This window comes from Brachypodium distachyon, chromosome 4 (genome assembly GCF_000005505.3).
Source record: "Brachypodium distachyon strain Bd21 chromosome 4, Brachypodium_distachyon_v3.0, whole genome shotgun sequence".
NCBI lineage: Eukaryota > Viridiplantae > Streptophyta > Magnoliopsida > Poales > Poaceae > Brachypodium > Brachypodium distachyon.
In genome coordinates, this window is record NC_016134.3 from 17,231,811 (window position 1) to 17,252,670 (window position 20,860).

Below are 20,860 nucleotides of genomic sequence, written 5' to 3' on the forward strand. Positions count from 1 at the left end.
CCATTTATGGAATTATTGTACATCAGAGATGTTCCATTCTAAAGTGGTAGGTGACCATACGAATGTGCTGTAGATTATGTGGGCTTTTTTTGTAGTTTCTCTAACTTTTGCATAGCTGCTGGTCTCAAATTTAGGGTTGTTCACAGCTGAATAAAACTGTTTCAAGTCCTGACAATTAGTATGTCTTCATCTGTGACAAGGGTATGTATCACAGACATGAGAATCCCTGACACAGCCTGTTGTGTCTACCAAGTTCTTGCAATCAATTGGTTGAACTACGGCAGATGCCGAAACCTGATATCATCAGGTGGCTATGCTTTTCCTCATGGAGTACATACCCTAGATTTCAACGGTTTATACATAGCCCACTGATTTTTGCAGCTAAATATTACTCTGTATACATTTGTATGTCGTATAATGAGTTGGAATAGAGACAGTGTTGACATTCTTTGGTGCAGACATGATCCGATCGTTTTTCTATCTTGATGAGGACATCCCAACTAATGATACAACCACAGCCCTACACCTCAAGTACCGGAGATACATGGACCAATTACTAGAACTCGTGCACAACAACTAAATTATCAGGTATTTTCGTTCCTCGGTACTTCATTTAATATTAATGAGAATATGCTGCAACCTAAGATGGGTTCTTTTATGTGTTTTAGGAATGAAGGACCTAGCTTGGATCTCAAGGATCAGCGTTGGACAGCAAACCATGGAGGTGGCAGCAAGGTGGCGGGAGCTAACTCAAGTGATGATTTCAGAATATTGAAACCGTCATAACGAGAGATGAGAAAAAAGCCGCATCCTCTTCATCAATAAAATTTCGGCCAAGTGGAGGATTCCCCCTCCAATGGGTATCTATGGGCCAAAGATGAGGGTTATAACCTTGCTTTATTGAGCCTAAGGCCATGTAATAGGGTCCAGCCAATTTTTAGATGTCTTCGTTGTGTTTTAGGAGGATTCCTAGACCGTTTCGGAGTCCCTCAAAGGCCTGGCCGAAAACCACCTAGTTCCCCTCCTATTTATACCCCATGAGCCCTCCTATGGAGCCTTGGGTTTTGATTAGATAAAGTTTAGCCATCTTTGCTACTCTGTTTTACCGTTGTCAAGACTCTAACTTATCGTCTCGTTGAGACATTGGTTTGATATAGTATATTCGCAATTTCAGATTGCATCCGCTATTTATCTTGTTCTTGTTTGTTCTTCGATTGCTTGCAGGAACAAAGATCTTCGTGGTCAGGTTGATCGTGCCCCCGCGTGATTAGTAACCCTCTGAAGTTGGTGTATTAATTGCTAAGGCGCTACCTTCTAGGCTGTAGTCGGATCGTCATCGTCACCTCCTACCCAAATTGAGAGTTATCAATCTCATCGAAAAATCGGGCCACCCCGACCCCATATCATATCTGCTGCACTGTTTCGTCGTGCATTTTAAAACGTAATTTTAAGAGTAGAATGCGTCACGATGAACTTGGGAGCAGGGAACAGTTTAGTACATCAAGTAGGAAATGCTGCACCAGTAGTCCATGGCTCGGCAAAGATGATCACAAGTAGTCCTAGATCGTGCTGGCAGCTACCATCGCTCTATCGCGTTCTGTAATAAAAAAAAATCTACGTTTGTTTCAGCGGTGCAACGAAGCACACGTGACCAGCTAGTTTAAGCTAAAGTTTAGAAATTAGCACACGTGGGATCCCACCTGACAAGCTAGCGAACGCGGAGGAAAAGGCAGCCGTCTGCCCCGACAGCTGACGCGGTACCTCCTGCACCGACGGAACAGCCACCCGCACTGCGGAGGACAACCATGGCACGCTGCAGTCAGATCGGCCTTGACGCCTTCTCCACTCGAGTGCCCAATGGAGAGGACGCTGGCGAAGTCGACGCACCAGCCAAGACACGCTGCCGCCAGATCAGCACTGTCGCCAACGGAGCCACCTATATAGCACCAAAGACGCCATGCATTGACTTCTTTCCTAAGCATTTTACCTCAAATATGGTAAGCATCGGCAAGACATAGAGAGGCGTCAACCCAGTGTCACATTGGCAATGGAATACAGGAAATTAAGGGGTTGGGCAATTCGCGCTGGAATGACAATTTCCATCTCTAGAGCGCACCGGCATGTTCTAGCTCCGTAAGTAAACACCACCCCCCTCCGCCCCCCGTTCCATCGTAACTTTGTTGCTACTTCTCTCTAGTCTTGTCTTTGTTTTCGGTGAGCGAGAGGTAACAAGGTGAGAAAGGAGGGATCTTTGGGGCTCTTTTTTCTTGGATTAATGCTCTAGGTTAGGGTTTTGGCGTGACGTTTCGTGGTCTAGGTTGTTTGAGACGGTTTTTTGTTTGCCTTGCCAGGGGAAGACATAACGGCCATGAGTGAGGAAACCTATGGCAGGTATGGGGCCGTGAAGCAGTTCCCTGCAGGGTTGCGCGTGCTCTCCGTAGATGATGACCCTGTGAGCCTCAAGGTCCTAGAGGGCCTCTTGCGTCGGTGCAACTACCAGCGTGAGTAGTGTTTCCTGCCCACCTCTCCATGTTCCCCTATTCCATTAGGATTGATATACATGTACGTTGCATCCATGGTTAAATCTGTAGGGAATAAATCAGTTGTCTTCACGAAATCCAAAAAACCAAGAACAACCGAACCTCGTTTTGTCTCAAGGGGGACAAACCCTAGCCGCCGCTAGGCCCGAACCCTTGAGATCTCTCTTTTTTTCCGTTGCAACTGCCGCCTTGCCGCGATGGTGGCGCCCCCGTTTCCTCCTCTAAAGGATGTGTTAGGGATGTTGCAGTGGTGTGAGTTCTGTGCTGCGGCGGGCCAAAGCATGGGTGTGCTAGTGTGGTAAGGGGCGATTGCGGCGGCGACTAGAGGGCGCTCGGTCGCTAGAACCAAGATCCAGTGCATTGTGCGTAGATCGATTTGTGGCTTCTTGTTGAGGCTAGCAAACTGGATGTCCTGCTGGCATTTGCCCTTCATGGCCGCCAGTCGTGCATGGCTGGGCGACGCCCCGATGCTGGTTTCTTTCATCTCTTCCCTTGCTCGGGCGCTAGCAGGGTGGGGGGGGGGGAGGAGGAGCTTACCTTGTCCATTTGGGTTAGGTGGCGATTGTCGTACCAGATTTCTTTCTTCTTGTTGTTTATTGTTGCTTTACCTGCTGCAGATAGCCATGGGGCCGAGCAAAGCCTAGGCCAACCATACCTGGTTCCAACAATGTCGATGCTTGCGGATGCCGTGGTCTTTTTTGAGGTATTGTTGTGGCCCCTCTCTTAGATCGGGTTGAAATTAAGCTCTAGGTCCTCTTGACTAGACGACGGCGCGTCTATGTCACGGACTGCCTTGGAAGTCGCCTTCTTGGAGCTGTAGGTTCCTGGCAGGTCGATGCGGCTACTGGGCAATGGGTAGTGGCCTTTCCTGGCTTCCTCCTTCGGGCGTCACCGATGCTCTTCCATGTGTTGTGTTTAGCTTTGTATTGTGTTCCTGCATTGTAGTCCGTATTGACCAGCGCCTTTGGTTGGAGTAGGTGGCTAGCATCTTCGTACTCTGCTCGATGTTCTCCTATATAAGAGTAGGTGTTCAAGGTTCATGTCCGGTGTGTGGTCTCGGCTTTGTAATGCCCTTTGACGTTTGTCTCGGCAGAGGGAGGTCCTTTGACTACACTGTCGGAACTTGTTGCAATGTTCTCTCGGATGGCCTTGTCATGATGACCGCTGAGTAGGGTATGATGGTGATGTTTGTGCTCTTTGCAATGTCTTGGTGTTGCGATACCCTTTGATGGTGTCATGGGCTCTCCTTTAGCGTTGCGTGTTTTTTTTTTTCTTGTGTCGATGTCTGTAGTGCAAGCCATCTCGGGATGCTCTTTGTATTTTTTTAGTTAGCACAATCTTTATACTTTTGCTCCTACTTTAATTAATGAAGCAGTCTCAACTGCGTTTCGTCAAAAAAAATCATGTGGCTCATTAATTTGTTTGCTTTTTTGCCGCGGCAGCAACAATGACGAGGGATCCGGTGATGGCGCTCCAGATGCTTAGGGAGGGGAAGGACCAGTTTGATCTGGTGATCAGCGATGTTCACATGCCAGACATGGACGGTTTCGAGCTCCTTGAGCACATCGGTCTCGAGATGGATCTCCCCGTCATCAGTAAGGCCACTATCTTTTATTAAAAATGTTTGCTCTATTGTGTAGAGACATTGAGTACTATGTATATCTTTGGTTTGGATGGCAAGGCATGCAGGAAACAAATATTTTCTGTGTAGAAGATGTTTGTGTGTAGATATATTGAGTACTATGTGAGACCATAGGTTCAGCCAGTAGCTCACCCTGAGAACGATAATAAAAGTACTCAATGCATCGAACTTATGGTCTCGCATCCTACACATACATGTGACGACGTATGTATTCTTAGTGAATGCATGCAGTGCATGCTCTATTTTTTGTCGCCATGTGATGTAGGATCAATATGATCAATCAAACAGTGCGCCTATTAGCCATCCTCTTCCTCTGCCGTCTTTTTTCTCTGTTGATATTTTTTACGCGGTTAGAGGATATTAATTTCCTGGTGCTCTGGCCTATAGCCGGGGCCTATGGGTAGACCGGCTGTGGCGGCGGTTGGTGAGATTGTCTATACTGCACATACGCACGGTAGCTTCACCGCTGGATATCATGGTAGTTGCAAAACGTTAACAGGAAGGTGGGCAGCAGTGATGGTGGTGGTATTAGCAAGCTGTGGAGGTGATAGCAGTCGTGTAGACGGAGAAGATCAATGGCCAAGGATATGTCAATGAGGCTTGGGGCTTGACATCAGCGACAAAGGAGGATAAAGAAACTCACTGGACTTCATGGCAGATTCGACAACCATGACCATTCTAAACACAGGGGAGAAGGACAACACAAGACATATATGTCTTTTACACTGCATATTTTCTTAAAATATGTTTCCTCTATTCACTTCGGAGTATGCAATATATTATCTTCTCACATTAGAGTAAAGATATGGGACCGGTGGTTCATGGTCACCCAGTTGCATTGTTGCTGACATTATACTCGGCCCTATCAAAGGCTAGGGCGATATTGATTTTGTCAGCACACATGTCGAATTTGTATGGACTGGCTATATATCCAGGTGTTAGAGGGGTGTCTATTTTTTATGGAAGGTGGGATTTAGTCTAGTGTCCCCTAGGAGAGTCTAAATTATTCGTTATAGCAATAAAATGCGTGTATTTCTTTCCTTAAATAATATGAAGTGTCTATACACTTTTGTTTGACAAAACTCAAGTGCAATTCACTTAAAGACATAAAGTAGAATAACTAAAGAGCAAAAACTGAGAAAACTTACAACAGGGCGGGACCATAGACCAATAGAAAGATGCACCACCAGAACAAACGTTGTTGGATCATTGCACGTAGGATCAACACATGGATGGAGCCGAGCACAGGTGAGAAAAAACCTAGTTGATGATAGCTTGCCACCCACGGTTAGCTGAAGAAGCTAAATCTGCCTTACCTATGTTGAATAGATCAAAGAAGGGAACATTATTGACCAAGAGGAGCACCGAGACTAGCAATGAACAGATAAGAGGACTAATATAATAAGGTTAAAAGACAAAGCATTATACCACAGCCATGAATGGCCTCGTCGGGATGGGATGACCCTGCATCTTCGTCGAGCAGGACACATATCTGATGTGACATATACAACAAGTAGGATAGGGTCATTATAGACTCGACGGTGATAAAGAATTAGAGATAAAGGCCTCGAGACCATATCTCGTACCAAGTTAGTTGCCATCATCCACCTATCAAGGAGTGAGAAGCCATATCCACCTCCAGAACTAGGCTACTCTGCAAATGTGGATGCAAGAAGCAATCACATGTAGCCAGGGGCTTTGCCCCCCCCCCCCCCCCCCCCAACAATTCTGCCGCAAGGTAAAAAATAGGGGCGTTTGAAAGTGAAAAATGGAAAATTGCTAGAATCTAAGGCTTAATTGCCCCCTCCAATCTTCCAGTGTTCTTATTTGCCCCCCTTATGATTCAATCCTGGCTCCGTCCCCTGTATGTAGCCAAATAGCCGCCTTACCGGAACCTGTTGTCATCTCCCTTGGCGTACACACTAGGCGAATCCTCTTAGCAATGCCAACTGAAGTGATGGCCTTAAGGCACAACTAGGTGTAGCGCATCACCTACTAGCATGAAGTCATACGTGTGGCTCTTGTAGCTGTGGTAACATCTTGACCCAAAAAAATTCGTACTTGTAGCTATGGTAACATCTTGACCAAATTTTTTTCGATATATGCCCATCCTACTTGTGGTGTGAAGTCAATATATATATACTCTGGACCAACTCTATCTCGAATATCCATGTGGAACTACAAATGGATCACACTAACATGTTGGGGTATTATACTTATCCTCTTTTAGGGGATGCCTTCGGCAGCACACACTACTAAATGGCATATGTAGACCACCCCTCTATACATGTTCCCTTCAGGGTATCACGTGGACACACGGCTCATGCAGCGGCCAGCAGGGTTTGCTTTTATATACCAGTGCCCAAATTTTCTCAATACCTAGCCCACCTATGGGTCAGGGCATATATACATAGCACTGCTCTCGTGCTATCATCCACGCTTAGTGTAAAATAATTAACCCAATGGTTCTATGTGTCTTGAACACAAGGATATATATGTTGAACCAAAGTGTATCTAATTGTTGTGCACGTGTGACTAAATCCACCACAGAACTACACATGAGACTCACACTAACAAGCCAGGGTATTCCTCTTGGGGGCAATACTGGGTTGTGGCCTAGTCGTCACAAAGTGCATGCAAAAGAAATATTACCATGGTATGTGGCCGGCCCATAATATCATACAAATCTCCTATGTCTTAGCACTTAATGGCCCACAACACACCCCGAAGGATACAAGTTCTTTCCACGACCTATAAAGTGCGGGCTCTATATCACGCACCCAGGCCGCTAGATGTGTGTACCCTACATCTTGTGTCAAGATCCACCACTTTCCTCCACTTTATGAGTTTTTTCTAGCTTTGCGCCTACAACCCCCGGAGGGCCACAAACAGGCTAGGAAGCTCATGTCATGTACGCCACCATCTCTCTCGACCACCATTGACACGTGCTGCATTGAGCCCCACCGCCTTCCACCTACAAGCACTGTCATGCTCTACATTAATGCAATGAACAATGTCCATTTATTTATGTTGAAGCATTATTATCTTGTTTTTTTGAAGCATATACCAACACCAACTCTATATTCGCTCGGTGAACGACACCCATTTATTTAATTGAATGTGTGCAATCTATCATGTTTATAGTGACATGAGTCGCATAACCATAGTTGTGACATGAGTCTCATTGTTTTTCACACATTTTGATTCATTGTCCAATGTGGTGAACACATTTGCGTTCAATGAAAATGGAAAAGATGAAATGAACACCTTTTTCTGATGTTTATTAATTGGGACAATCAATGTATGTTGTGCATTTTATTTTATGTTTTGAATATATATTGTTTGCAATCCACAACTGATCAAAATGTCATGCAGTGCTATCTGCGAACGAGGAGATAGAAACTGTGATGAAGGGGATAACTAATGGGGCGTGTGACTATTTGGTGAAACCATTGTGTGCCAAGGAGCTCAAGAACATATGGCAGCATATAGTAAGGAGGAGAAATCCTCACCTAAGGAACGACCGCAGCAGCATCAACAGTGGCAAGAATTATTATGCTGATGAGAAGCAGGGCCCTGCAAAGGACATTAGGAAATGCCCAGGGATGATTAAATATCATGGTGATGTCTCTCATGAAATCAAAGAGAACGTGGTGTTATCGGCCCAGACAAAGCCAAGGGTGAGATGGACCAAGGAGCTGCATGGCATATTTTTGAAAGCTGTTAACCAGCTGGGCATCGATAGTAAGCACTCAAATTTCATTGTTTATTCATCAAAATAAAGCATTTGTGTTTGGCATTTGTTCTCAGCAACAAACGTTTTCTTTATGTACATGTAGAAGCAGTACCAAAAAAGATATTGGATATGATGGATGTGGATTACCTCAATAGGGAGAATATTGCAAGTCATCTACAGGTTTATTTTATACACCTTGTACCTACTTTGCATGTTGATGTCATTCTTTCTAGATAATATTTGACATGCAATACTCTAATCTTAATAATGCTTCATGCAATGTGTATAATAAACTTCTAATTAATGTTACTTTGTGAAAATGTGCATGAGACATATTTCATATAATGCATATGCCCCAAATTTCTAGTGTTTGTTAGACTATTCAACAGTATCTCGATTGCTTTAATATGTTTTCTTCATATCTTGAACAATGATTTCCATGAGTGTGGCTCACACATATGTGGTTTCCTATCTTGTTATTTCAGAAGTATCGGCTATACCTCAAAAAGGTCAAAACAAAGGTCGAAAATAACACAATAATGAACTCCAATCCATCTGCTGATGCATCAACTAGACTAAGCTCCTCGTTCAACGCAATGAAAGAACCAGAAAGCTTTCAATATTACCATGGACATGGGCAGTATCAGCCATCTCGAAACAACTTTTCCACAAGGATCGATTCGCATTCTCCGTCTTCATTTGGAGCGGACAATGTCATGCCCACTCAGTCAAAACAGAGGGACGACTTGGGCATGGGGCAAATTGACAATGGTGGTAGCATGTTCCTCAAGGATGTCACCTCTGCATCATCACCGTTGCCAGATGCAAGACAACATACCTCTTCCTCCAACTCATATGCAAACATGCCAGCTGATGCATTTTCTTCTTTTCGTTCTTGTGGCATATCCTATTCCAACATTTTGTGTGGAAAGCCATTGGAGGCAAGCATAGGCAATGATACTGGCAACTACTTTGCAAGAATACCATATGGTGGGTTGCTGGTGCATGCAAATCAGCTTCCAGTGCAACCGTCTCCCCAACTGAGACATGGACACTCATCTCAGAAGAATCCATGTGGAGACGACAATAGGGACATTGGCAATTTTTGGCAAGATGCAAAATTGTCTGATCATGGTAATACAGATGGAAGAGAATCACAGGCCAACATCTTGAACATCAACCATGTCACAAGCCTTGCCACCGCATCAGCTGGCAGTATGTGTCAGAACAAATTGCAAAATCAAATGGGAGCAATCTTGAGTACCAGTGAGCAGAATGTGTCATTCAATGTAGCAAGCAACGACACAAGCTCCATACAATTACTGAATGAGAGCTCTACACTTGGTATAACTTCTGGCATCGGTAGTTATACATTGCCTAACCTTCAAATGGTTAGTTACGTCACCTCAACTCATATGTTGAATGGTGGGAGTGAAGGTGGTATCCTCTCTATGCAAGAACAAGGCTCAGTTGATCCAGAAGCTGTCAATGATCAACCGAATTACAACAATGGCCCCCTTATAGGAACAAATGAGCTAGATGGAAGTTGTTCCTGGGATGACATTCTTGTGCTTAATGAAAAGTAATAATCTTTGTCTTTTCATGTCCTACAATGCCTATCCAGTTTACTTTTCCTGCGTTATGACTTTTTTAGTTCCCATATGCCATATATATGTTGATTTTCATTGCATGTCACTGGTTTCAAAACTACCTTGTCTCTTGTGTTTTAAGGCTTTGTACATGAATTACTATGCGGTTAGATATGGTTCATCTAACTAAACTTCTTTTCTCATTGCAGGATTTGACAGACGATGATGATTTCTTTGATGCAGGCGGGTACTCAGCCCATGGCTCCGCAATATATGGTTCTTTCACACGGTGTGTGTGAAATAATACCATTTGTAGCAGGCTAGTTAGAGGAGTGTCATCTTATAAAAAAATGCCAGTTGCATGCATCTACTGAAGTCATGGGAATGCTTATTTACATCATGTTTAGCTTTTAATTGATGGTAGGATTTTGGGATCATAAGGTTGTGGTATGTTTACAACCAAGTTTCACATTTGGTTTGGATTATCAAATGAAGTATGTTTCATGAACTATCTGAAGTGTTTTTGATGAATTATTTGAAATGTTGTGACTAATAGGAATGACCTAGTTTACATGCTTCAATGAAAATGAGTCGGATATTGAATCTAAATCTGGGAGACAAAAAGAAGAAATATTGTAGTTCTGAAAGTATAAATATTTGTTGTTGTTGAAGAAGTTCAGAAGTAGAATTGAGTGAATTCGAATTATTGACTCGAAGAATAAATTACTGAAGAAATCCTTGATTATTTGAGTATAAAAGTTTACAATTTTTCTATGCTTAGTGACAGGAGTTATCGACTTTGTAGCTACACTCACTTGTTATCTTAGTTTCTTCTAAGTTCTGACCATCATTTTCTATGATTAGTGAAAGAAGTTACCGGTTTTGCAGCTACAATCCCTTGTTATCTTAGTTTCTTTTGAGTTCTCTGAACATCACCTTGTAAAAAATAGGAAAGGACAAATTGCATATGTAAGGGTGAAACGGATCGGCTTCGGTCGGATAATACTTATACCGTATCCTATTTTGTATTCTTTTATCGGATTTGAAAATGGCACGGATGCGGATTCAGATGCAAAAACGGATATGGTACAGTAGCGGAGCGACGCGTACCGGAAACGGATAATGATAGGTGTATAGTTCATGTACATAGTAGTAATAACTAATAAGTTCATAGTCATTTATGTTGACCCAGATACCATACTATGGCTAAGATCACAGACACACAGACATACTCATTGCTAATATACACACTAAAAGTTCCAATATCAGTATGACAGCATACACACTCTAAGTTTATGTTGGGGTACATGTAGCATGTTGATGAAAACCGATAATATCCGACTTATTAGTGTCGGATTATCCGGCCATAATTTCGAATAATCAGGTATCCATGCGTCGGATACGCTCGTACCATATTCTATACCGTATCCGACCGGATAGTTATTTCTCTTACCATATCCTATACCGTCGGATTTGGAAACGGTTTCGGACGGTAATTATCCTAACACTTTCACCCTTAGCCACTCTAGCTAGCTGTAAAAACTTAATGGCCGCCACTAACTTTGTCGAAATGTTGAACAAGCCACTAACTATATCTGAATGCTCAGATCAAAGCGGCTTTCATTAATTCAAATGCCTTCATACCACAAGCCAGTTTATATGTGAATTTTGAAGAGACGATTGAATACGAATTTTTGGGTGCATCATGTTTCCATGTCAAAGCAAAAGGAATTACCCGCAAAAAAAAGTGAAAGGAATTAAAATGCACGTGAACGCATGAACAAGAAATTCCAAAAATAGAAATAAGTGACCAAAGCGTTTTTTTTATCCAAAATGTCATCGTTTTCAAGACTCGAGCGAGTACCTTTTTTTTAGCTTTGTTTTTTGAGCGTAAAGTTGTTTTTCAGCTAAACTCGAGCGAGTACGCGAAATGTGCGAGTGCTGACACCCGTTCGGCCCACGGTTTTCATTCAGCCCGCTACGCTTGGGCCAGCACGCGAACTCGCCTCGCCCAGGGCCGGCTCACGAGTCACGCCGTGGCCAAGGGCGCCGCGAGCACCACCCGCCCCGCAGCTCTCCAGCTTCCGCGCACGCGCCGCCCTCGCCAGGCCTTTCTGGCCGGTCGCTGGCTCCGGGGGCAAGATGCTGGGGGTCTCCACCGGCCAGCTGCTGGTCATCCTCGGGGCCTGCTCCGTCATGATGAGTAAGACCGGAGCGGCCGCATCTCTCTTTTTCTCCTGCCTTCTGTTCAATCTCGTTGTCTACCTTGCCTGCTATGTTGAATCGGGGTTCGATCTGTAGCCATTTGCTGCCAGACGAAGAAAAAAATGGGGGATGCACTTTTTTCAATTTGTGGTGGAACCGCAAATGTTAGCAATTTCCTATGTTTTTTGGGTGTAGTCTGAGTCTGATTCTTTTGTTCTCTTGTCAGAGCCCAGCGACATGATTAAGATGGCAAGGGTGGCAGGACGGATGACAGGGAGAGCAGTCGGGCGCCTCATGTTGTACCGCCGACAAATGGACGACATCTTCGAGCAGACTGCAGCGAAGAAGGTACTCTGCCACAGAACAACTGTGAATTGATTCTTGCACATACAATGCCATTTGAGACATCTGGCAATTGTATGTACACAATTGGGCTGCTTGAGCATGAGGGGTTGTTCCTTTGTGTTGTGCAATGATGTAGGATTCTTGATGTATGGCATTTAATTGGTTGATGAGGCCTCTTGGTTGATTGGTTCTCAACCTGTGATACGGTTAGCCTTTCCGTTTGGGAGGACTTTGGCAGGAGTTTGCATTATGCCGATAGGCCTATAATCACCCATACTGAAGTTCATGTAACTTTAATCTTCAGAAATGCTATAACTCATAATTCCCAGAATAATTTTCTAGTTAGAACAAAGGAAACTCACCATTAGCTGCTAATACATTTTGGGCTGACCAAGTCAAAGAATAATTGCTAGTAATACTATTTTTGTTGCATATATGCTGTTAGTAGTATGATTGTCCCTATATAATATCGATTACAATTTTTGACAGATTGAATGATTAATCAATCATAAATTGCTAATATTTCATGCCATGCATTATTCAGTATAGCTGACACATCCCACATGGTGGAATTCAACATTATGCACATTTAATTTATGCCCCTATATTATTCAGATTAATACGGAGCTTCAAGATGCTATGTCAAAGTTACAATCAATTGGTTATGAAGTTCAGAACTTATCTAGATTAACTCCTGGCCAGTTTATCAAGAGGCAGCATAATAGTGGTAACTTTTTCTATATGATTATTACTTTTATGTACTGTATTTGAATTACCCTAATATGCTCTCTGTTGAAACAGCAGAAGGCTTGGCTGAAGCAGGATCATATGATGGTTCTGCAAGTAAGGTATGATGATATCTCATTGTCTTTCAGTTCCACGCTCTTATTAAAACAATAGCTCATTTTATTTCTATTTCCATTTATGTTGATACATCTGTTGATAGAGTTAATTATCAATGTGCAGCCAGAAGAATTTCGTGATCAAATTCGCAGTATGATTCGTGATGAAATCGAAAGCTTTTGTAGAAAAAATCCTGAACCATTTATGACGATGTTGAATAATCCGGACAGGACTCAGAACTCTGGTGATTATAATGTGTTTCCCTTACTATACTTGCCTGTTTGTTCCTTTCTGAATTCTGATATATTGCTTCCCTACGCTTTATTTGGTTGGATGACTAATTGACTAACGAGGTCTTTTACCAACATATCAGCAAGCACAGCTGAAGCTACAAAGTTTGATGTTGCTGATAGATCTACAAAGGGGACATCTAAGGTATGATGATATTGTCTCTTCAACTTCAGTGCAAGTGTGAGCTTACTAGTCATTGCTTGCTGGCTCCTGAAGGACATGGAGTCGACGAATACTGGCTCTACAGATCTACATACCCAAGCAATGATGTATGCAAGGCTAAGTGAATCCCCAGGAATAAAGATGAGTTCTTCGACAAGTGTGAGTTATGGAGAAAAATTCGAAGAGAGCAATGGACTGCTAAATATACTCCCAATATCCGCTGAAAGTGCTGGATTGCTTCCCAAACGCACAGGTACATGAACAACATTCTTAACTCCTAACGTTATCTTGTCACTGATGCTTCTGACTTCTGTGCTATATGTGTTAATCTTCTGTGAATTATTTCAAGGAACTACTAAAACTTAACTTGTGGTTATTTTGGATGTGTCCCACTACAATGAGACATATACCACTGAGCCCTAGAAGTCCATGTACACCTGATGTCCATGACAAGATTGCACTCCTACTCCTAGTGATTTCATATGTAGGTAGTTTGGGATGTTGACATAATGTTTGAAGCCACACTTTGACCATCAATTTCTTCTAAAATATGTTGCTTCACAACAATTATATATTTTGAAAGTATGTTCCATGATTGATCTAGTAGTATCAATTTGTTGCTCTCGATGTTGGTAATTCTCTCTATATTGATGGTTAAATCTAAAAATGTTTCACTCTCTTAGATTTGTATGAGATAGCAATGTGAATATATGTACTCGAGTGATATTTTCTACAGCTTTGTACAAGCCCATAGAGAACTTCCTTCAAACCTGTTGGTTAGAAATTTAGAATGTCTGTCATTAAACTATTTTCGCGTTTTCAGTTCGGCCTTAGTAGCACCCCTTTGTTACCTTTGTGAATTGAGTTCTACCAACATTTTCTGCCGTATATCGTGAAATTCTGAGAAACAAGCTTATTACTTTGTTTCTACAGATCTGATTATGGAGTAGGTTGCAAATAAAGTTACAATATCAAAAGGGAGATATGAACATATTACATAGGTGACGTAAGTTACGCACAAATGAATGCTGTGCGTCTTCCGAGTTCCGTAGTTTTCAATCTCATGTAATGTTTTTGCGCATTTTCTTAGTTTATTTTTGTTCGCCCATCTAATGCAATATATTTTAAAAGTTATTAAGTACTGCAACAACTCTCCTAACCAATGCATACCAATATATGCTCCTTGATGTGTTCACAGATGAACCAAAAGGCTCAGACATACTCCTGGAGGCTGTGCTCGAGGCAGAGGTTGCAGAGAACGCCAAACTCTTCGTCTCACAGCCCCATGATCAGTTGCCCAAGGAGTAACAACATCTTTGCATATTTTAATGTGGTTTGATATATTGCTTAGACAACAATCTTTGTAAATCTGAAGACAGCTATGATGGTTCCATGTTCTGTTCTTCACCTCAGTGACGCCATCTGACATTACATGGATCTGAATGGAGATGGAACTGGAGGAATGTTGACTGCTACGGTGTAAATATGTCTTCAAATCGGTTTTCTGATTTAATTCGGAGCAGTAGTAGCTGTGTTGGCTGTTGCATCTATTTGCTTTAATGAGCAATTGTAATGTGAATGCACACTTTGATGGTTGAAAGTTTAGTAGTGCAATGGGAACCATGATCAGTTGATCTCATTGCGCTTTGTTTGTGAAAACTGAACTGTTCGCTTCATAACCCTGTGGTTAGATAGAACAGTTGTACTCCGTAGTTGGCAATGAGAATTTGACTGGTTTGTAAATTGTACCTCTTTCATTTTGATATTCTGGCAAAGAAATCATTTCTACATTTCGGCCATAAATTCAGCCGGGAGCATGCCAGTTTTGTAATTGTTGCAGGTTCATTATTTGCTTCTGGGCACGTCCGCACGTGGCACAAGTACAATACATTTTTCTTCTGCCTGGCCGTCTTATCATTTGTATTGTCATTGTTTTAGAAAACAACAGGAATACGGGGTGTCAATGCACGATGGCACAAATGCGAGAATAAGGTGTAGGGGATGTACGCCGGCCTTATAGCGAAGGTCGTCGTATACTTGGGACAAGTTGACATGTCGATATTTTTTGAATAGGTTCGGTCGACCCTGCGGGTATGTCTCAGTCCTATGTTAGGAGAGGGTTCGAGGGGGTCGTTAGCCAAGCGTTTGGGCTGAACTCGTCTTCTTAAGTCGCTTATAGCGAGAGATCTCTAAGGGCTGCCTCGGACCTAGGCTGAACTCGTCTTTCTAAGTAGCGAGATTAGGATACCCTCGAGACTCTAACCCGACCCCTCTACTTCGAGTCGAGGTCGTACTAGATGGTCCGGAACCTCGAAACTAGGCTTCTCAAGTCGCGTCGCCGAGGTCGAGTCGAGACTAGGCTCGATCCAAGCACTCGAGAGCGGGCTCCTTGAGATGCTCTAGCCCTCTCTCCTTTGATCTTATTCCAATGGAGTGTGAATGATACATGCCCTCATGGGGGGATATTTATAGCTTAGGAGTCCATGATAAAAGACCATGGCTATTTTTGAGGGAGAAGAAAAGTGAGAGTAAGGTGGTAAATTTGCTCCTAGAGCTTTCTTGGCCCTTACTCTAGCTCCTTTGACCATGGATTGGAGGCCTTGACCTTTTGACTCTTTTGACCGGCGTCTAGTTGGCATGGCTATGCCTTATTGACGATTTGATTGGTCTTCGGGATTCGTTGACTTGGTCGTCGCCACATAGGATCGCGGTCTGGCCTATGTAAGGATTTTATTATATTACAACATCTATGAATAAACATTTTACGAGTTGATTTTTCTCCATCCATTTTCTGTGGTATTTCATGAAAGTTTTGTTATAAAAGTTGAACCGATGATCAGATGAATAAGAGCATCTTCAGCAGTGGCCTTTAAAACATGGCCCCTCCTTGTTGTTTAGGTGCTTCTTTTTAAATTTTTCAGCCTCTATTTTAGATCCATCTTCAGCAGGAGCCTATATTTTGGCCTCTATTTGTTTTACACTGACATATGGGTCCCATTTGTCAGTGAGACATTTTCTTTTTTCCATTTCTTGTCTTCTCCCCCAAAGCATACCCGCGCAGCCGAAGTTCGGCCAAACAACCCATGGAGCGGATCCTCTTTGACGAGCTGGCCGGCGACGCAGGGAGGGAGTTGATGCGTGCCGTGTGGGGGCACCTTCCTCTGCCCCTCCACCGCACCGTCAAACCCCTCCTCCCCCTCGTCTCGTCCCACGGCCACGACTACGACAACCGGCACCTGCTCCGTGGCAACACCGAGCTGGGCGAGCTGGCCGGGCAGCTCCGAGACGAGCTCGACCTCGTCGTGGAAGGAGGGCCGGGTATGCGGGAAGAGGAAACAGCCGGTGGTAGGCAGGAGGCGGCGCTGCTAGGGCTGGAGGTAGGCGGTGGCGGCCGTGCCATGGGAGGAGGGCCGGAGTCCGCCGGCTCTGGATCTATATGCCGCCGGTTCTAGAGGAGGCGGGAAAGCAGCGACGGGGACAAGGGCGCAGTCGGGGGCGGCGGAGGCGGCGGTTGCGCGGCCGTTGGCGGCGGCCGACGGCAAGGCGCGGGTGGACGCGCGCTGCACTACAGAGGCGAGGGGCAGCGACGGCTGTGTGGCATGGACAGAGAGATGAGAGATATTCTGACGTGGCATGGGAGAGGAGGGAACAGGAGCCTCCCTTGGGAGCCCTTTGGAATAAGGCCTTGGAGGATTGATCCTGAAGACGTTTTTCTTTTACGAGCCTCATGTGATGCTGCTCCAAGATGAACGGTAGATATTTCGGGGAAAACATATGGACGGTCGGATTTTACTCGGCTTGCGGGCAACCGCGCTGCACAAAACCCAATCCAAAGCATCCCCTGTCTTATCCCAAACCAAACACCGCACAACCCCAGTTCCCATAGCTCTCGGCGCGCCGAAGCAGAGAGGCATTTCGTCGAACATGTCGCTCGTCACAGCCTTCCTGGCGGGCGCCGCCGCGCCGGCAGCGGCGCCAAGGACGGCCCGCCCGTCTGCGGGCTTCTTCGGAGTCGGCGGAGGGTGCGCGCTGACGGTGGAGTGCTCGTCGCGGCCGCAGAAGAAGGGAACCAAGCACCACATGAAGACGCGGCCCAAGAAGACGCAGCGGTGGGACATCAAGCGCCGCCCCACGCAGTACCCGCCGCTGCCGGCGCTCCCCGAGGACTGGACGCTCGTCGCCGCCGGCGAGACGGAGGACGCGGCGGCGCAGGACGAGGAGTCGGCGCCCGCCGTCGCCGTCGACGTCGAGGTGGTCGCCGCCCCCGCCGCCGCGGACTGAAGCCGTCTCCGCAAACCCCGACCTTTTGTCTCATGTATTTCGTCGTTTCCTTGAACTCTTCACCACGCATGGTTTTTGTTTGAGATATTATGCTATCGTTTGTGATTACAGTTAATCCTGGATAGTACTCCAATGGCTGTTGCTGCTTTCGATTCAGTGGCTTCTTTGCTTGTTGATCTCTTGGCTTCACGCTACAGCTACTCAAAATGTTAAGTCTCAATTCATCGCTGCGCCGCCTATGGATATGATTTTTACTTTTTATTAGTTTTTGGAAGATCAGCATATGGATTATGGATACGATGATACACTCCCTCCGTCCTGAAACAAGTGAGTAGAATGTTTGGCTCATGTACATTGGCTGCTCATAGTCATAGGTTCAAGTTGACAATGCATTATGCATTGTAAATAGCAAAATTTTGGTAATCCCTCCGTCCAACAAAAGATGTTTCAAGTTTGTCAAAATTTGGATGTATCTAAACATGATTTAGTGTATAGATGCATTTAAATTTGATCAAAGTTGAGACATCATTTGTTGGACGGAGGGAGTACGTAAACTTCTTGAAGTTTCACCATTTTGGATGACTCTGAAGTCTGAATGCAGCCCAGTTCAGCTGATGAATTATAATACAGTGTGGGCTAAAGTTTCCACAACTGCAACTGCACAGGATATCAGGATTCAGAACTTTTCACCCTGTCCGAAGAGAAGAGATATAAACTCTAGGAGCTGTCTGTGAAGTCAGCTTTTTCGAGAAAACGCAAAAGCTTTGCGTCTCGATGCATTGATAGAAATAAAGTTACGTACAAGGCCACAGAGAGCCACACCCGAATTACAACACGACACGACCGCTCCAAGGCCACAGCTCCCGCCCTCACCCAGCACCTAGCGTCTGTCTTGATAAGGTAAAGGAGAGAGGCGAGGTTGGGGGTTCCATTGTCGAAGATGGCAGCGTTGCTGCTTCCAAATCGACCATGCCGTAAGCATGACCAGAGACGAAGTGCCCTTCCGAGCAGAGGAAGGGGAGGAGTGGATAGACTCCTGCCACCAAGCTGCAAAAGAATCGCCGGCGGTCGGCTGCCTGCAGGTGGAGCGGATCCACGGGAGCATCTGTGAAGTCATCTTGCAAGGAATCATGCAACAATGGTTCAGAACATGACGATGATCAAATGTTTGTAAAGTGCTGAACTTCCTGTGGCAAGGAGCAGACTTTCAAGTGTCTGGTTATCGGATACTGGATTGTAATTTCCAACTGGAGCAGGTTTTCATCAAGAGGGGTGGTCGGAGTCATGCAAAAACATATTGGGAACTGAAAATTCTGTGCATAACCTGAAACGATCTGTTTTTTGTCTCTCCGGTGGCCAGTTTGTGTGGCTCCCGTAGGACCTTCATTTGCTTGTTTTTGTTTCAGTTCCCCTGATGAGTGGCCTGCTGACTAGCAATAGAAATGGGTGTTAGTTGCTTGGAGAAATAAATTATAAGGGCCTCCAAATTCCACAATTGGCAGTGAGACATCTACAGATTGCATAATCCTTATTTTTTTTGTGGAGTGCTCGTGGTGGCCGCAGAAGAAGGGGACGCGGCCCAAGAAGACGCAGCGGTGGGACATCAAGCGCCACCCCACGCAGTACCTGCCGCTTCGGGCGCTTCCTGAGGACTGGACGGTCTTTGCCGCCGGTGAGACAGAAGGTGCGGCAAAAGGCCTGCTATTAATATGCTTAATGTATTGTAGCAGATACCTGTCCTACCGACTAACTGACTACGTCTCCAAAGGAGATTAGTTAACTTAAGTCTGGCCCAATGCTGGATGACACAGCTTTAGCTCTTTCATCTTTTTATGATGGAGAAGTCGAGATCAAGCTTTGTTTCCAGAAAGGAAAAGGTGTCTGCAAGCATGAACGGCAAACAGCATTTCCAGGTTACAGCTTGCAATCTGGGACACACAGCCAAGGAACGATGCCTTATGTAAACCTTTCGTTAAAGACTTGTGGCCTGTGGATAACATATGGGGAGAGAACCGAGAGAAGCATGTGTTTGCACAAAAGCAGAAGGGGTCCAGTTGTTGGTCGCAAAGCACTCCCGAAGTCCCAAGTGCGTCCGATGTACCGTACTTTTGTTTTTTGCGCTGGAAATTTGCGTAGCTCCATCCACAGGGTGTTCATCCTCATCACGCTCACGCAGAGAACGTAGTCAGAAGAAAACATTCCAGCGGGAAGGTGCAAATCTTGGTGTACTCGACCGCCGTCCTTCAGGTAAACAAATCGTCCCCTAGCTTCTTGCCGTTGTTCTTTTAAAAACAAGATAAATAGCTAGCCTATATATCAATCTTAGTTTTAATAGATATCGGATGGTATGTTCTTTCTTGATCGATTAGTGTGTGACAAACCATACAAGACAGAAACTTCATACTCGAAGCGCTCAATAATCATTACCACACTAGTGCCTATGACAGTACAGATTAATGGAAATCACATCAAGTACTTCCACCAGCTTTTTTAACCTGGTCCGGTGAGATAGTCTCTGTACTTGACTAATTTTGGGTCTGGTAGCATCTGTCACTGGAAATTTGCAGCTTCAAGGTGTACGAAACAGGGATACCCTTTACATTTTCAATGTGAATTAAGTATCATCTCTTTCTCTTTGTTTGCCATTTATTGGTAGAAAGAATTGCCGCAATACCACTAGTCAAAACCAAAAATTTCAAAATAGCATTGAAAAAACCAAACTTGCCAAAACAACACTGCCCTTAAAGCCTTTTGGGCCAAAATAGCACTCCGTTAGTACTCCGTTAAATCTTCTCGTCTAAACCAAACCAGCCTGTCCCGTCCCCTTCTCTTCCTCTCCATCCCTCCCTAGGACACTCCCTGCCCGTCGCCGACGTTGCTGTTGCTGGCCTGCTGCTGTCCGCCGCTGCCGCCCCTGCTGGCCTGCTGCTGCCCTTTCCGCCTCTCCGGTCTCCACCGTTCCTAATGCTACGCCGCTGCGGGCTCGCCAAATCGAGCCGCCACCCGGACCACCACCACTGCACTGGTACAGTCCTTCCCTTCCCATGCGTGTTTTGTTCGGATCAGTCTTTTTTGTAGCGATGTGCAGTGCAACAAGTTTCTCAACCTTCTATTGCAACTCCAAGCCCAATGGCAGCAGCCATTGGGAAGGCTTCTTCACCTCCCAGTGCATTTACGAGGAGCAAAATTAACTACTACTAGTAGTCCTCTTAAACAAGTTTAGTTA

At 44.7% G+C, this 20,860-nt stretch overlaps 2 protein-coding genes across 2 annotated transcripts; both read left to right on the plus strand.

Moving 5' to 3' along the window:
* The first annotated feature begins 4,005 nt into the window (after positions 1-4,005).
* LOC100826162 lies at positions 4,006-15,143 on the plus strand. Its single transcript, XM_010239350.3, has 12 exons — positions 4,006-4,135; positions 7,558-7,926; positions 8,022-8,098; positions 8,404-9,133; positions 11,447-11,710; positions 11,939-12,060; positions 12,673-12,784; positions 12,859-12,905; positions 13,024-13,144; positions 13,274-13,335; positions 13,408-13,606; positions 14,552-15,143. Exons 1-12 carry the CDS (start codon positions 4,006-4,008, stop codon positions 14,659-14,661), a joined length of 2,343 nt encoding a protein of 780 aa, XP_010237652.2. The 3' UTR covers positions 14,662-15,143.
* A 2,039-nt stretch (positions 15,144-17,182) lies between these two features.
* On the plus strand, positions 17,183-17,895 carry LOC100842486 (50S ribosomal protein 6, chloroplastic). The gene has a single exon (XM_003577420.4). The coding sequence runs from the start codon at positions 17,278-17,280 to the stop codon at positions 17,632-17,634; it is 357 nt and encodes a 118-aa protein (XP_003577468.1). The 5' UTR covers positions 17,183-17,277; the 3' UTR covers positions 17,635-17,895.
* Positions 17,896-20,860: the final 2,965 nt, after the last annotated feature.

Coding starts and splice junctions, on each gene's coding strand:
- LOC100842486 (XM_003577420.4), top strand. CDS start 17,278: ATGTCGCTCGTCACAGCCTTCCTGGCGGGCGCCGCCGCGCCGGCAGCG.
- LOC100826162 (XM_010239350.3), top strand. CDS start 4,006: ATGGCGCTCCAGATGCTTAGGGAGGGGAAGGACCAGTTTGATCTGGTG. Junction 8,099..8,403: donor ATATTGCAAGTCATCTACAG/GTTTATTTTATA, acceptor TTGTTATTTCAG/AAGTATCGGCTATACCTCAA. Junction 13,145..13,273: donor GGACAGGACTCAGAACTCTG/GTGATTATAATG, acceptor CCAACATATCAG/CAAGCACAGCTGAAGCTACA.